This window comes from Salminus brasiliensis, chromosome 24, assembly GCF_030463535.1.
Source record: "Salminus brasiliensis chromosome 24, fSalBra1.hap2, whole genome shotgun sequence".
Classification (NCBI taxonomy): domain Eukaryota; kingdom Metazoa; phylum Chordata; class Actinopteri; order Characiformes; family Bryconidae; genus Salminus; species Salminus brasiliensis.
The window spans coordinates 15,010,328-15,028,685 of record NC_132901.1 but is presented as its reverse complement, the minus strand read 5'-3'; the positions used below and the strand labels follow the sequence as shown (position 1 = coordinate 15,028,685).

At 41.7% G+C, this 18,358-nt stretch overlaps 1 protein-coding gene across 3 annotated transcripts in view; it reads right to left on the bottom strand.

Annotated features, from left to right (window-relative positions):
• The window catches only part of tmem131l (transmembrane 131 like), a 58,772-nt gene that overhangs the window by 30,449 nt on the left and 9,965 nt on the right, over nt 1-18,358 (bottom strand). For all 3 annotated transcript variants that reach the window (XM_072669701.1, XM_072669702.1, XM_072669703.1), the window contains exon 3: nt 16,670-16,713. In XM_072669701.1, the coding sequence (XP_072525802.1) occupies nt 16,670-16,713 (44 nt within the window). The remainder of the gene's footprint in view (nt 1-16,669; nt 16,714-18,358) is intronic.

The window sequence follows — 18,358 nt, the reverse complement described above, 5'->3', positions numbered from 1 at the left end:
GAATTCGACCTTTCCTCTCTAGAGAGTCGCCCAGGTGCTCGTTCAGTCTCTCGTCACTTCGAAACTTGACTACTGCAACTCTCTTCTGGCTGCTCTCCCTTTACGCACCATCAGGCCCCTGCAACTTATCCAGAATGCAGCGGCACGGGTCGTCTTCAACGTTCCTAAATTCAGCCATGTCTCTCCTCCGCTGCGTTCTCTTCACTGGCTTCCTGTAGCTGCTGCCCACATCACATTCAAAACCTTGACGCTGGCCTACAAAGCCCCTCTGTACTTGATGGCAATGATCAAAAGCCGATCTGCACCAAGAGCCCTTCCAGCTTCAGGTACGGGGGCAGTGGTGGCTCAGCGGTTAGAGCGCCAGCATATCGATAACAGGGTTGTGGGTTTGATACCCGGGGCTCAGCAAGCTGCCACTGTTGGGCCCTTGAGCAAGGCCCTTTACCCTCTCTGCTCCCCGGGCGCTGGAGTTGGCTGCCCACCGCTCTGGGTGTGTGTGTACTCACTGCCCCTAGTTCACTAGTGTGTGTGTGTTCACTACCACAGATGGGTTAAATGCGGAGGACACATTTACACTGTACAGTGACAAATACGTGCACCTTTACCTTACGGCTCGGCTCGACCCGCCATCCCTCAAAATCCACGGAAGACAAACGTCCAGGCTTTTTTTTGTCCTGGCACCAAAGTGGTGAAACGAACTTCCCCTGAGTGTCTGAACGGCAGAGTCGCTCGCTGTCTTCAAACACTGACTGAAGACCCTCCTCTTCAGAGAATACTTGGGCGAATAGCAGAGTGGTCTCCTTACTGACTTGTGTTTAGTAGAGTCTAAAACTTAGAGGATCTTTGAATTATTAGTCTATTCTAACTAGCTGAGGTTTTTCTTGGGTAAATAGCAAAGCACTTCTGTAAGTTGCTCTAGAGAAGAGCATCTGCTAAATGCCTTAAATGTAAAATGCAATGTAATTAAGGAACGGCAGTTTCAGGTTGAGGTGTGGAGGATCAAGAAAACATTTTCAGAGAACTGCTCATAGGATCGCTAGAAAGGCTAACCAAAAAAATATGACCTTCACAAAAGAGTTATCAAAAGGAAACAATGGACTTAAAACAGACCCTAGTTAAAACAGGCATAGTCGAATCTGGCTTTCTGAAGAAACGCTGACTTGCTCAAACAGTCAAAACATTAGAGCTGCAGCCATTTACAGCCAGCTGATACACACTGGTTAGGCTCTAATTACAATTACCATCTTTTTCAACGATTACACCAACTAAAACTGGGCTGATCAACAACAACTAGAGAAAGACTAATGCTTTTCAAGATAGCCAAGACCACCATCCAGCCCCTGGAGAGGTGTACACACACACACACACACACACACACACACACACACACACACACACACACACACATACATACATACAGAGCAGTGCTGAAGTGAAGGGATTATCGTGAGTGGAAGTGCTTAGGGCAGGTCAGAGAGTGTATCACTGTTTAAACTGCACTCAGGCTTGTGTTCATGTTTCTGATATAATGCAGATGTGCAAAATAAGCTAATCCTAGAGGAAGCTCATACATCTCACAGTACACAGCTACTGTGCAAACGGCTCACAGAACTGAATCACAACCATAACTTCAACAAATTGCACTGCATTAAAAGGGACACGCTGTTTATCCACAAACATGTACTAAAGCACAGAGCAGAGTGGCCTGCAGTACTTTAGTCCATGTTTATAGATAACAGTGGGCCACACGGTGTCGGAAACCACATAAGCAAGTTTTTTTTATTACAGATTACTGAACAACTCTGTTTGAGGCGGGTGTGTGATGATTTACTCTGAATTCACCTAACAGACTGTAGCTTAAGTGCTAGGTGGAGTTGAATTTTGGCCAAACTATGGCTTTAACAAAAAAGGCAGAAGGGTAAAGCAGTGGCCGGAGTTTGATGTTTGTTTGAGGTCAGGCTAAGAGACCAGAGTTTGCATACTGTGTCCATGGTCACCGGTGTACGCCCAGCAGAGCTGTAAGTAAAACAGGGTGTCAATTTGTTGCGACACGACTGCTCAACACGCACACACACATGCATGCATGCACACACACACTCACAGATAAACACCAGCAGTCGCTAGAAACCAGACTCCAGACACACATGACCAGACACTGAGAAGAACACACTGCAGAATCAGACTGGAGAGCAGGGCTGCATCTACATATTAATTTTATAACTGATTCTTCTACTGACCATTAGTTCATTAATCCACCATGCTAACTATTCTGCCCTCAGCTCTCTTCCCAGTCACTCTCCTTTATCAAGTTCTTTATGGTGCGGTAAATAAATAAATAAATAAATGAAGCCATAGCGCCCTCTACACTTCCTGCAGTGTATTACAGTCTGTCAGATTGATCATAGGGATCATAAAGAAGCAAAATCGCCCCCCTACACTTCCTGTAGTGTACTACAGCATGTCAGAATGACACTGTGGATCGCATAAATAATAGATTTCAGTTTAATAATAGTTCAGATAATAGTTTGTGTATACAGTGCAGAACACCGGCTTACCCATGGTAGACTAGGGTTTGACTCCCTGGCTGGTGCAGTAATACAGAAAGGCCACATTTTCCAAGTGTACTAGCTCCAAAAGCACCACTCAATAGTGTTCACCAGGCTAATGTAGGCTGATTACCTGGCTCAGATGAGCTTGTTACCTGGCTATGGTGAGTTTGTCAACTGGCTTAGGTGGAGAATAACATCCACAAAGGTGTCTCTCTGCACTGGAAAAGAGTGAAGTAGGTGGTGCTGAGGGAATGTGAGCGAGTGTGTTTCGCAGGCGCATATGTGTGCGTGTGTGTGTTAAAGGAACGCAGTGTGTGCCAGAGCAATGCTGCTGCTATTTGTGGGTTTGGCAGAGGGCAGAGAGAGGCATGAGAGAACGTAACACAGCAGGAGGTGAGAGGGAGCACAAGAGAGAGACAGCTAGAGTTAGCTAGAGAGTGAAAGAGAGAGTGAAAGTGCATGAACGGAGTAAGACAACAAGAGAAAGCAAGCAAAAGAGCGAGAGTAGATCTTGCGTCCTCTAATTTACATGTGCCTCACCCACCCCAATTCATTATGTGTCACCACATCAAAAACACAAAATTGTGTTCATAGGAAATAGATGGCTATACAGCCAGCCAGCCAGTTAGACAGACAGACAGATAAACAGATACTCTGATAAAGGAACCAGAACTGCACAGATCATGCTGACTGATCATTTGTTTATGCAAAATGCACTGGCCCAAATCACACAATCAAAAGGTTTATCTACTAGTAGGATCAGATTTGAATTTTGCTTTGGATACAGCAGTATTAGTCAGGTCTTCTACTAGGTCATCTCCTCTTTATAACAATGCCACAGTGACTACAGCTCTAACAATAGACCTTATTTTAACTGTTGGAGTATTGGAGTATGGTTTTTCTTCCACATTCACATAATACACAGAAACACATTACGTCCGCTCAGCTTTTCATAGCTTTCATAGCTTTTCAGTAACAGACACTGACAAGACTAGTAGGGTAGGGGTGTTGGGGGTATATGGTGGGGGGGTCTCAATACATTTCTGGGATTTTGACGATATTGCAATAAAGTATAATATATATTGCATTACTCAAAGCTGTAAATGCTGAGTGAGAATAATAACTTCCCAAGTTGCATTATACAGACAAAAGTATTGGGACACCAGCTCAATCGCCATTTCTAGTTTCTAGCGCTCTTTGTTGGAGTAACTGTCTCTACTGTGCAGGGAAGGCCTGCTTCTACGTTTGGACCATTGCTGTGAGGATTTCACTGCAGTCAGGATGTGGGATGAACACCACCCCCTCACCAACTCATCTCAAAAAGTGTTGGATGATGAAGCACCATCATTCCAGAGCACACTGCATGGGCATGCTCAATGCTAACGCCCAGTAGTCTATCCTACCGCATGGCCCAGTGAACATGCGGTGTCAAGGTGTTTACTGGTTGTGTGTAAGTGACATCTACAACTACTGCTCTAAATTCACACGGCTTCGATTTTAGCTCTAGCCAGTTAGTGTACACCAGCACTGCTGAAAGGGTGGGTTTAAAATAAAGAACCGCAAATAAACAGTTTAAGACACACACACACACACACACACACACACACACACACACACACACACATTACTGCAGCAGGACACTTTGCATACAAACTGTTCTCTTGAGAAATCATCAGAAGGCCTTAATTACGAAGTCCTACGCTCTCATTTCCGCTTTGTGAAATCACTTCCTGTGAAGCAGAGGCTAACCTGTGTTTGTGTGTGTGTGTGTGTGTGTGTGTGGGCTACATGGTCTGCTAATGCATTACAGCAGGGAGGACGCTGCAACACACATAATGAAAGTGGCGTTACGGTTAAGATGGGGCTTACGGGAAGTGTACAAATACCCTCAAAGTGGAACACGCCAGCATTCAGTCAGTTCCTGGTTTTAAAGCGAAACTCTAAAGGCTAGCACAGCATGTATAGGGTCCAGCGCCCACTATCAGCATAACGCAAAGCCACCATCTGTATCGGCACCCAGATTTGATCTAGAAGTGGGAGTGGCCTAAACTCGAAGTTTATGTTTCAGGATAAGCCTTGCATGCACACCGCCAACGATTAAATCGCGCAGCGTCACTTAAGCCGACTGCAACCTGTCGCTAGCTGTGTTTTGAGAGGCAGACAGCAAGTTCGTTAACTACTGTCAAACATGGTGTACCATAATAAATAAATAATAAATAAACCTCTATTAATGCGCCAAATCACTGTTGCTCAAATGGACCAAGTTAACTGACAGATGAAATCCGCCTTTAAAGACATTTTAGATAATACTAAATGATGACGGACACACGAGACGAGTATCTCGTGATGGATGCGAGTCACGTACGAATTGGTAAAAGGGCAAAAGGCCGGGCTTTTATAGATTCAGGAAATGCTTGAACCGTATTTCTGCGCTATTTTATCCTAAAAATATTAACAGAGACACCTGTGCGAAGCACCGCCTATTGAACAGGACTCTCTTGGGCAGATAAACATATTGGCACCATGCCTAATGCCCAGCGTTGGCTAGAGAGGTATTGAGCTGTGGAGCAGTGGAACTGTGTTCTCTGAAACGGTGGGGCTCCATCCAATACTTCTGGGATGAATTGAAAGGTTTGGAGTTGAGGTGGGGTGATGATCATCAAACATCTCGACCTTACTAATGCTTTTGTAGCTGAAAGCAATCAAATCATTGCAGCAATGCTCCAAAACGTAGAAGAAAGCCTTGCCAGGAAGGTAGAAAATGAGCAGGCGTCCCAATACTTTATCCATATCGTGCACATACTTAATCAGCCAAGACATGTCTGGTCTTTAGTTTTATACTGGAGCTTTGAGGCTAATGTAGCTATATATATATATATATTACAAAAAAAAACACACATATATATATACACACACACATATATATATATATATATATATATATATATATATATAACTCAATGCTAAAATCACCACATACTTGCCTCAAACCATGTGGAGTTGTTAAGTAATCTCTAGCAATCTTTTGCTGATGTGGTTTGACACTGCGTGACTCAGTTTTGTCTATAAACATGGACTAAAGCACATTAGCTAGAAACAGCAGCAGCTCCTCTGAGGACTTGGTATTTGACTATAGTTGGGCTAATAATGTAATGGTGTGCAGTATAGTTGTTTTTCAGTCCAACGCTGTGTGTGCAGTGTGTGATTCTATTAGGTCCACGTTCCTCTAGAAGGTGTTGTGTTTAGTCATTTGCAGACCTGCTAACTAAAAGCCCCTCTAAGTTTACATCAGTCCGTGATTAGCATGGTGCTGACTGCATGCTGAAATCATCACATACTGGCCTAAGACCATGTGAAGTTGTTCAGTCCATCTCCAACAGACTTACATAGCTTATGTGGTTTCTGACACTGTAGGACACACTGATATCTTGTGTCTAAAAGCACACTGGCATCGTGTACAACAGTAGAAGTCACCCTGAGGACAGAATTCGGTCTGAAAGTCTGTGCATTTGTATGGGTTAAGGCAATAAGGTCATGTTAATAAAGTAATGCTTAAGCTTCCACCAAATCAGCCTTAACCTTGCACACCAAACTTGCCTTGGCTTTTGGTCTTTCAGTAAGCACTATACAAACTGAAAGTAACCTTGGCGCGAGCAAAACACTATCGCTGTCTGAAGCACTATATGATACTTCATGACTTTAAGACTTTATGCTTGTGGACACATGGACACATGGACAAAATTACTGACAAGTCTTCAAGATGCTGCTGAAGATGATGCTGTTTCATGCTAAGATTATTTTGTGCAACATCGGATGCTAAGCATGTTCTGACTGATCAAAAACATGGGATATCTCTGTACATTTCTTTGGTAAATTATGGAAGTTATTATTTTTTTAAACACAACCCCATGACGTGTCCTCACATGCCTCCATTCAAACATTTATTAGATTTGTTCATTGCTTTTGCTAATGCCAAACAAAACCACACTGCTGGATTATAGCCAACTGCCAAATAGACACACAAACGTTTTTTCAATTTACTGCATTTTAAAATTTAATTTTAAAATGTTTAATTTTATGTTATAATAAAATATGATACATTTTATAATATAATAAAACATTGTCTTTGCACAGATTCATTTTATGTTATAATAAAATTAATCCTATTTTAAAATTTGAGACCAAATCCAAAAAACAATCTATACGTAAAGTCATAATTGTAGCATACCCATCATATTAATAACTATTTGTTCGCAGCATTATTGAATAAAGCAAAAAATTCTTGATGGTGAAAGCTAAAAAAATTTTATTACTGCAAATAAAACAACAAAAATGATTAACATGGCATAGGATTTGAATATCGGTGTAATGTTTATCCCCCACCAATTAGCATTATGCCTTTATTGTGAAGGTTTCTGGGGGGAATTGACAGATCCCGTGACTAAGTTTTGCTGCAGCATGAACAATATAATTGTAGCTGTGGCTCACACATTAATTTTTACTCATTCTAACGCACTTGAAGGATGCATTAGAATGTCTGAAAGTCCTAGAGAACATAACTCTCTCTGGTGCTTGTGTGTGTGCGTGAGTGTGTGTGCGTGAGTGACTGTGTGTGTTATTATTAGCTACCTGAATATCCCAGCAATGCATTAGTCTTAACAGCAACATTCAAATCTCTGGCCTCGCTCTCCTCCCAGCACTCCCACCAGAGCAATGCCAGCCAGTGCAGGCGTCTGTTAAGGAAACACATGCTAGCCTCCATCAGCACTGTGTGACAGGGGAATCCAAGTTTTGGGGTGGGCATTGGAAATGCTTACTGTGAGGATTTGATTGCATTCAGCAACAAGAGAGTCAGTGAGGTCGGGACGTTAGATGATCACCACCCCACCTCAACTTCCTCAACTTCCCAACTCATCTCAAACGTATTGGATGGAGCAGCACCATCATCACGGTTCCACTGCTCCACAGCTCGATGCTGGGGGGCTTTTTACCCCTCCTAGCCTGGCATTAGGCATAGTGCCAATTAGTTCATGTTATCTGCTGCAGAGAGCCCTATTCTACTGGCTATACTTTTCTACAGGGACTAGACAAGCTGTATGTGTATGTGTGCGCATTTGCACATCTGTCAGCTATGGGTGCAACTTCTCTGCAAAGTGGCTGACATTCTTTAGAAGGGGTGGCCACAGACTTTTGGACACTGTAAAAAAACGGTAGATCAGCACAGTTGGCTTTTTCCTCTGTGTTTTACATCAGAGGCTAACAGCTCACAACAGAACGTGTATTCAGTCTTACGCAACAGCTGCTCTTGCTCTGTCCACACCGACAACATCACACACACACACACACACCACACCCACTTTCCCTCATCAATAAGCAGCAAACAGGGCCAAAGTTCAAAAACACAACAGTGCTCCTGCTTCACAGCACAGGTAATATGATAACAGGGTAAACCTCACCGATTCTGGAATGACATTCATTTCTAATTTCTCAACAATGATATTAAAAACACGTCTCATTAATACTTATATGGCTGAATGCAAACAAATCCTCCCCACAGACAACTTCAGGACAACTTCTGGACATGTAAGGCATGTTAGGTAATGTGTGTGTGTGTGTGTGTGTGTTTATTTACACTCCTTCTCCTGCAGTGTATAACATTCTCCTCCTACCAACACTGCCAACACACACAGAGGCAGTTACGTGTGCTTCAATCCAAGAGAAGGACAAAAAACAACGGGTGAAATTTTATAGTCAAAGCAAATTTGATTAAACAAACGTCCGGTAAACAGTGTGAGCAGAGCCTAGCCTGCATGGACCATTATACACACACACACACACAGCAGAACACAGAGCTTATTTTCTCCTCTAAGCCTGACTCAAACATGCATATTTCACCATTATAGCGATCAAGAGAACGTCTACAATGTAAGCACAGCGTTAAAGCCACTCTCCAACGTTTAATGCAATAATACACCCAGAGGACATAAAGCGCTACAATGGATTTTCAGCCAGTGTAAAAAATAGTCGGTGTGGATATAAATGGAGCTGGTGGTTTTCCTCGGAAAGTTAAGGCCCTGTAGAGAGGATGAGTCAGTCCACTGAATAAAGTGTACATTTTAAAACATAGGGTTCAGGGCACACTGACTGGACACAATTATTCATAGGAGTTCTTTAGCAGATGGTCTAACTGGCTAGCATTACCTACAGAAGCAGACTTCAGGCAACAAACATCTCAGTTGATGGCCAACATTTACGGTAATGGGTGAAACCGGGTAAGTTTGATTTTTGGCCGAATTGTCGCTTTAAAATGCCTGTTAAAAGCAGTGTGTGTTTTACAGCAGTGGTTTATCCGGCCCCAGTGCTCTGTCTGAATTCCTCAAGTCCATTCCCAGAGAGCTGTACACTGCAGCACCCGTTGGACAAACATTAGACTCTGAGCGATCTGTATGTGTGTGTGTGTGTGTCAGAGCCACAGTCTGTGGTGGATTTTAAACTTAGAGAGGCCAGGCTGCTCAATATTCTCTGTGTTGGAAATAAGGGTCAAGCAACACTTATATCTAGTGCTGCAAAATATAGAATATGACACTTATACAATTAATAATAATTAATAATCTAATAGGATTAGAAAATCATACATTTTCTAAGTGATGTACAGTGTTAATCTAGATGACGAACAGATTAGACCATTAGCTGGTTACTACAAGAGCAACTACATCACTGATATATGGATCAGTGCCGTCAACCAGTTCCCATGGTTACACTACACTCATTTCTACGTCCACGCTTCCACCTAACCAACTGCCATGGTTATGCTAGAAAATTGCCATGGTTACTCTACACCCATTTCCATGCCTATGCTATAATTATTTTTATATCTACACCACACCGACTGCACTAGACATTTGCATTCGCAAGCTGAGACCTGTACTTGGCGACTGTTACCGTAGTAACAGCCTCCAGGAACAGTGACAACTCTTTGTTCATTCATACGTTAATTGATTTATTTCATGCAAACCACAGCAACGCGCCGACAGGCTGACTGAACCGATATCCCACATGAAGAGCACGTTTATTGGGCTGTTGAGCTGTGCTGGTTGAATGTGGGTGATGGAGGCAGGTATTCTCGCTCTACAAAAAGCTGGCTATACCACACAGGGTCTACAATTTAGGCCATCTTCAGGACACAGCATCAGGTCTCAGGAAGCAGACTCATCCGTTTCGAGTGAAAAATCACAATATTTCCATGGTAACACCACACTTGCTCCCATGGGTATGCTGCATCTATTTTCTCACTTCCACAAAATATTTCCATTAGTTACACTACAGTCATTTCCATGATTTCACTACATCTGGTGCACAGATATGGTGCATCTATTTTCTACACATTGCCAGGTCAGGGGTGGCGTGAACATCAGGAGAACCTGGTCAACTTCCATCGAGCCGCTATGTGAACTGGCTGATAAAGCAGGAAATAAATGGAACTGTATCCTAGTCACAAGCTTGGTCAGGTCTCAAACTAATGGATACAGGTCAGGTTTAGGCTTTACTGGCAGCATGAGGGACAGCTGACTAGTCTACCTGTAAATCAAGGCTACGTCTGGGTAAATTAACTACTGAACTACTGGACAATGTTTTTCCTGCTTTGTTGGAGTAACGGTCTCTACTGGCCGGGGAAGGCTTTTCTCACCTCCTCAACTATCAAAAGGACTAGATGGAGCTCCATCACTCAAGAGAACACAATTCCACTGCTCCACAGCTCTAGTGCATAACTGGCATTAGGCATAGTACCAATAGGTTCATGTCTTATTCTATTGGCAATCTTTCTCTACAGGGATTAGACAAGCTGTGTGTGTGTGTGTTTGTGTGTGAAATTGCACATCTGTATCAGCTCTATTCGACGTCTTGCATCAGTTGTAAGTCGTGGGCTGTTCCAGACAAATGTCTATGTACACACGCAGTGTCAATTTTACAAATGCAGCGTGACAATTTACTAGCGATGAGTTAGTTGCTACTAGTTATGTAGGCTAAGCTAATTCGACCCTTCCTCTCTAGAGAGTCGCCCAGGTGCTCGTTCAGTCTCTCGTCACTTCGAAACTTGACTACTGCAACTCTCTTCTGGCTGCTCTCCCTTTACGCACCATCAGGCCCCTGCAACTCATCCAGAATGCAGCAGCACGGGTTGTCTTCAACGTTCGTAAATTCAGCCATGTCTCTCCTCCGCTGCGTTCTCTTCACTGGCTTCCCGTAGCTGCTGCCCACATCTGATTCAAAACCCTGACTCTGGTCTACAACGCCAAGAACGGACCAGCCAGCCCCTCCGTACTTGATGGCAATGGTCAAAAGCCGATCCGCACCAAGAGCCCTTCCAGCTTCAAGTACGGCTCGGCTCGACCCGCCATCCCTCAAAATCCACGGAAGACAAGCGTCCTGGCCTTTTCTGTCCTGCACCAAAGTGGTGGAACAAGCTTCCCCTGGGTGTCCGAACAACCGAGTCGCTCGCGGTCTTCAAACGCAGACTGAAGACCCACCTCTTCCGAGAGTACTTGGACGAATAGCAGAGTGGTCTCCTTACTGACTTGTGTTTAGTAGAGTCTAAAACTTAGAGGATCTTTGAATTATTAGTCTATTCTAACCAGCTGAGGTTTTTCTTGGGTAAATAGCAAAGCACTTCTGTAAGTCGCTCTGGATCAGAGCATAAATGTAATGCGTAAATGTAAATGTAGTCGTAAGCTAGCTGCAACAGCTAAAGCAAGCTACCAAAACATCAACAACTGCTGCAAGGGTGTGTATAATTAATGCAGAGTTCAGCGCTTTTCTGTAGCTGCCTTGGTGTTTGTGTGGGGGTGTGTTCGAGTGAGTGTGTGACATAACTCTTCCCATTCCTTCTGGTTGAAGTGTAGGAGAAACAGAGCACGGCTGTGTGGGGTTGCCCTACCCAGCGTTAACCAACCTCAACCACAGACCTGCCATTTTTGAATTCATGCCAACTGCCAGAGCTGTCACAGGAAACTACTTAGGGTTGTGTTTTGAAAGGTTATTGAAAAGTCAAACACATTTATACCACTGTTTAAATCAGACTTCAGCTAACAAAAACAAACAAACAAACATCTACATGTTTATATTAGCAAGATGCTAACAGCAGCTTCCATGCAGTGAAGATGTAAAGTAAATGTAAATGTCCGTATTACTATAGTGTAAAGGCAAGCATCAGTAAAGTATAAAAGTAAAGGTTAGCCCATGCGATTGTTAGTTACATTATTAGTAAAGTGTAAAACGTGAGCTTTAGTAAAACGTAAACCGTGAGCTTTAGTAAAGCGTAAACCGTGAGCTTTGGTAAAGCGTAAAACGTGAGCTTTGGTAAAACGTAAAACGTGAGCTTTGGTAAAGCGTAAAACGTGAGCTTTGGTAAAACGTAAAACGTGAGCATTAGTAAAACGTAAACCGTGAGCTTTAGTAAAGTGTAAAACGTGAGCTTTAGTAAAACGTAAACTGTGAGCTTTGGTAAAGCGTAAAACGTGAGCTTTGGTAAAGCGTAAAACGTGAGCTTTGGTAAAGTGTAAAACGTGAGCTTTGGTAAAGTGTAAAACGTGAGCTTTGGTAAAGCGTAAAACGTGAGCTTTGGTAAAGCGTAAAACGTGAGCTTTGGTAAAGTGTAAAACGTGAGCATTGGTAAGGCGTAAAACGTGAGCTTCAGTAAAGCGTAAACCGTGAGCTTTGGTAAAGCGTAAAACGTGAGCTTTGGTAAAGCGTAAAACGTGAGCATTGGTAAAGCGTAAAACGTGAGCCTCAGTAAAGCGTAAAATGTGAGCTTCAGTAAAGCGTAAAACATGAGCCTCAGTAAAGCGTAAAATGTGAGCTTCAGTAAAGCGTAAAACGTGAGCTTCAGTAAAGCGTAAAACGTGAGCTTTAGTAATTCATAAAATGTGAGCATTAGTAAAGCGTAAAAAGAATGCTTTTACAAAGTGAATAAATTAGCAAAGTGAAATAAAATGTAAAGTAAAAAGCACTGTGCTGATCACTAAAGGTGTGTGGCGCTGATTAGCTTTTAGCAGCCAGAAGTGCTAACCACAGTGCGTAGAGCATGTGCTGGAGATAGATAGTGGACAGTGTGTGTGTGTGTGTGTGTGTGTGTGTGTGTGTGTGTGTGTGTCTGAAGACAAACACTAGCAGAGGATGTGGGGAAAGTACAAGTAAAGTGAAAGTAACTAGTCTTCTGGTTTTTGTGAGCTAGATAAAGGCTTGCACATGCATGCATGGCTGCACAGAGCGGGGTGGGGTGGTCTCATCACGTTAAGCCACACAGGGGCTTTCGATTAGCAGATCCGCAAATGACTAAACACAAAAATCGCAAAAGGAACAGAGAGAGAGGTATGCTTTACATATGTGGGAACACAAACTCCACAGAACCACACATCAAACAGAGCCTCGGGTACAGAGATGCTAGTGTCAAAGCTACTTACAGCAGGAACAACAATCAGACAATATGCAGCTACACAGATCTAATGTATACCATTAGCCTACATTTAGCTGAGGATCAAAGAGACATTTGATAACTGAAGAAGTTAGCGGACACCAACATACAAATAAGGGCAGGATTAGCATTACGTTATCGTCCCTCAGAAACCACATACATAAACATATTAGTCAAGTCAAGTCAGATTTATTTGTATAGCGCTTTTTACAACTGTTGTCGTCACAAAGCAGCTTTACATAATTAGTAGTTAATAAAGGACAGAGACAGAGAAGAAAGAAGAAATAACATGAAGGATCAAAGACCCCCATGAGCAAGCCAACGGCGACAGTGGCAAGGAAAAACTCCCTCAGAGCTGGAGGAAGAAACCTTGGGAGGAACCAAGACTCACAAGGGGGACCCGACCCATCCTCCTCTGGCCAGACTGTTTTAAACATTAATGATAAAAATTACCAAAGCAGATACAACAGAAAGTTGATAGTGGAAGGAAATTAGAGATTATTTAATTCCTAATAACTAATACTTAATACAGTGCATGTATCTAAAACCATTTCTGATTTTTTTTTTTAGATGAGATCACCCTGCCCAAGCAGGCGTGATGTTTAACCTCGCCCTCGTACCGCTCCCAACTACTATGGGAAGAAAATGAACAGCTAGCTCGGAGACCTCCTTCATTCCCCGCTTCACGGTGTGGAAAAAACATACCCTTCACATTGCCCATGGCGGCATTTGGGGGTACTTTCGTTTATGTTGGCTTGACAACACCCTAGAGATCACCTTAAACACCTTAGCTACCACAATGCATAACCCGAGCAACCGTTGCAACTGCTTTGCTAGCACCTAGCACCACCCTAGCAAGCCCCCAACATACCATTCCAATGATCTCGCAACATCAAGGACTGCATGACGCTGCACGACACAATGATCCAACATGTTATGATATGATTAATACACTCAGTGTATCCAAAGTTTTCCTTTTTTAGCAAGAAGCACTTTAAAAAAAATATATATTAGCATCGTTTTAGCAGAGTCATCACAATGTGGGCATGCCCAGTATTCATGGCAAGATGTGCAACGTCATGCGAGGCAAATAAAATTGCTTTGCCTTACATGGCGTTGCACATCCTGCGATATGACTATTGCGCATGCCCACATTGCGATGACTAGCAACCACCTACAATACCAGCATAACCACTTACCAACACAGCACAATACCACAGACACTGCCTATAACATCTCAACAACCGACTAAAACACTAGCATCAACTCTCTTAATAACCTCATGCATTACCACAGCAACCGCTTAGCAACCGCTTAGCAACAACTATCCAGAGTATCAAAGAAGCCAACTACAAAAACCCTCACAACCACCTGGAATACTACTTCAAACAGACACACACACACAGTGTGTTTAACAGTATACACACTCTACACAGCAGTTAGCTCATTATGTACAACATTAAAACGTTACAAAACTAAACACTTCACAGCTGTAGCATCATCAGCTGCTTTGCCAAGCCAGTTCAGCTTGCTTGTTCAATGTTCTGCCAGGACATTTTAGACTTGAAAATGCACAAGAATGTACCTATATACACACACACAGAACACAGTGTGTCCTGTGTCCATTTTAGGTGTGGTGAGGCAGAGTAGGAGTGTATCAGGAAGAAAGTCCTTACAGACACACACTGCTCTCTGCTATTTCCATTACTGATACTAACCAGCAGCAGCTGTGACAGCTTTCTATTAAGCACACATACACACACACACAGGCAGAAAAGACAAAACTAAAGGGACACTGAGGAAATATTTATGTAAACCCAGTTGGGCTAAGTTTAGCTCCAAATGAAATGAAAGTGGCAATTTGATCAAACAGCCCAATCACAGTTCATCAGCATTGAGCATTAACGCTGGGCCGATACTGATCCAGGCGGCGTTTCCGGAAAGCAGGCTAGCACACAGATGAAATGTATAGGGTTGAGAGAGCATCATACTAAACACTCGCTCTCTCTCCAAAAGTCAACACTAACACCACGTAAGTTAACACATGTGCATTAGCCTCCTACATTAGAGAGCGCTGTTGAACACCGGTTACAGTACTGCTGCTGATCAAACGGAGCAGAAACATACAGCCCTCCCGTAAAACCAAATGCACGATACTCCGTCAATAACAAGCGAGCGGAGGCGGGGCTTAATAAGGCAGGGGCAGAGTAGAAAGCAGCCAACCAGAGGCTTATCTGCTTCGTATGACGCCATGGTGACCACTGGTGTTGAGCGGAAATTTTCAGGAAATAGTCACAGCTGACCGCTACGTAATAGAGGGAACACTCCTCTCCATTTCATTTCATCAACTGAGGTGGAGCTACAGACACAGCAGAGCTGGATGTTCACCACTAGGGGGCGCACAAGTCAGGTTTGGAAAAGCGTAATTCATCAGCATAAAACTTTATTTTATTTATTTTATTTTTTTGGACAAATAGCTTCCTTGTAACCAAATGCTACAAGTGTGTGAAAATGACTATATATATATATATATATATATATATATATATATATATATATATATATATATATATATGTATATATATATATATATATATCTTTGTAATTCAATTTCGGTTCTCAAAAACATAGTACTGCTTTTTAATGAATAGTTTACATGTAAAGATCGGTGGCAGACTGGGGTTCATTTTGTGTTGTATTTGAACCCTGAACACTAGGTAGCAGTGTTGTGCTCAGTGTTTCCAGCTGAACTGGGAGCTGAATGTAAAGGATAGGGTTAGGGTTAGGACTTAGGGTTGATTAGTAAGGTTAAGGTGAGGATCAGGGTTATATTCAATAGGTTATATTCAATTCAGCTCAGCTGAAGATTAGTTGGAAGTCAGGTGAGCGTCTATGAAGCATCAATAAATGGACTATCCAAGCAAAGTGATACCCAGTGTTCCTAAAATTTATAAAAAATAAAGAAATGAATAAATAAATAAATAAATAAAATCATCTTGCTTATAGTATCACAATACAATGAGTCATAACCCTGTGTAGTGATGCATATTGTATTGGTAGGTTATTGCTTATACACAACCTTATTGTATAACAGCCGCCCCCCAACTGGGCCTAAACACTATTTACATTTATTACACTATTTATAACAATAATAATAATAATAATAATAATTCTATTTTACTTTATTAAAGCTCTATTGCAGCAAATGAGCAGTTCTGTCTTACAGTTTGCTTCCTTCCAGATGTTTACAGAAATATTTTATTCATGTGGAAATAATGTGAATAATATTTCCAATAAGGCACACAGTGTGCACCACATAACAAAAGACATGTGAACTGAGCCGTACCACAATAAACTACACACACATAAGAGTGGAAAAATACAAACCTACAGCTCACACACATCTTTCACAACCTACACACACACACACACACACACTCGCTCGCTCGCTCGCTCGCTCTCCTTTCACTCCTCAGCTCTCTCTCTATCTTTCTTCCTCTTTTCTCTTTTCTCCCTCTACCTTTTTTACTTCCCTCTCCCTGTCTGGGTTCCTTTTTTTGCTCTTTCATTTCTCTCCCCTTTCATACAGAGTTTGACATCATCTGGGATAAATGTGTATGTGAGTGTATGTGCTCAAAAAACAGCTCACCTGTCCTCCTGGGGGAGACTCTCAGGGCTTCGCTCCTCTACGGCCTAAAATAAAAATAAATAAATAAAAAAAACACATTCAGGAAATTTGTACATTGCACAGGTATGCAGGCACATTTACACAGCTTCAGCGTGTCTGATGCATTCCACAGAAATAGAGCACAAATATAATTTACTTACTATTTTAAGCAGCATGTCTATGATGTTGATTACAGCTAAATGGTGGCAAATATGGAAAAATATGTTTTCCGCACAGTGCACTGCCTGTAGCACTCCACCATTTTAAAAATTACGCTTCAAACCATAGCCTTCGCAAAACTATGGTAAAACAGTGTTTCTGGCGTCAGGCAGTGCATTCATAACCACCTTGTGTGATCACTTTCTGTGAGGAGCTTTCGGGTAGTATGAGGTATCATACTTCAGATGCCTGCTTCCATTAAAAGTAGGGCTGTGCAATATGATGACATTTTATCGCATTGTGATACATTTTGTTATTGTGAAACACAATATGCTTTTCTAAGCATATGGAGGATACTGTTAGTGCTTTAAGAACAGCGATCAAACTGAGCAATTAGACTGGTTTAATTAAAAGAAGCACAGATGTTGACTAACAATTGTTTTTATTCAAAATAGAAGAGTATCTGAATAGTAGTTCTTAGGTATCTGTGGCTGCTGGTGTATTTAGACTGTGATTACTTCTAATTTAATACTGTGGTCTCCACACTGACTTGTGTATTTAGTAACATCAAATCTAAGACAGTAAAGCACTTTTGTAAGACGCTCTGGATAAGAGCATCCGTTAAATGCACTAAATGCCTTAAATGTAAATGTATCATGATAAATATCGCATATCGGGAAAATTTTCTTTAAATATCATGATTCAGTGTTTTTACCATATCGCCCAGCCCTAGTTGAAAGGCACAACCTTATCCATAAACAGACGCCATGTTGAGTTTTCCAGTGAACTCCCATTCACTTTTCAACCAGTAGACAGAACCACAGGAACACACAGATATCGGACATCAGTTTGATATATAAAACGTAAGGTTATATTAGAATGGCAACCAAAAAAATAAAATAATAAAATAAAATAAATAAGAAATTTGTGATGATTCAGTGATGAATCATTCACATGATTCAGATTTAATTATTAATACACAACTCAGTGCGTAAACACCTTAACTACAGCATGTATTTTCCAAAATCCATATCCTAGCTATCGTTCAACACTTCATATGGCAGATGTGTGATTCGTTCATTCGTTTATTTGTTTAATCACTTTTCATATAGCTTTGCTTCCAAACGCAGTGTCTGAAAAGGCTTTTGTTCGTCCCCTAGTCAGTTCTCTATGTAACAAGTCCTATAAAGTGAACAATGAATGCATTGACAGGTGTAAAAACAACAAATGTAAAAATGTAAAATAATGTCCCCATAAGGACATAATTAGCCTTCTGCACTTAAGTCTTTATGGAAAAAGCATTGTTTCAGAAGATATTAAACCCTAAATACAACTTCCCTTCCTATGTTTTACTAGTATATTTTTCCAAATAAATTATTTTTACATTAGAAGCTTAGGGATAATTTTAGACTTCAGCTGAAATTCTGCAATACAGATTTTGCTTTTTAGGTCACAGTCAACAAACCTATCTGAATAAACACAAAGATTCAGATCAGATAAAAGAGTTATTAT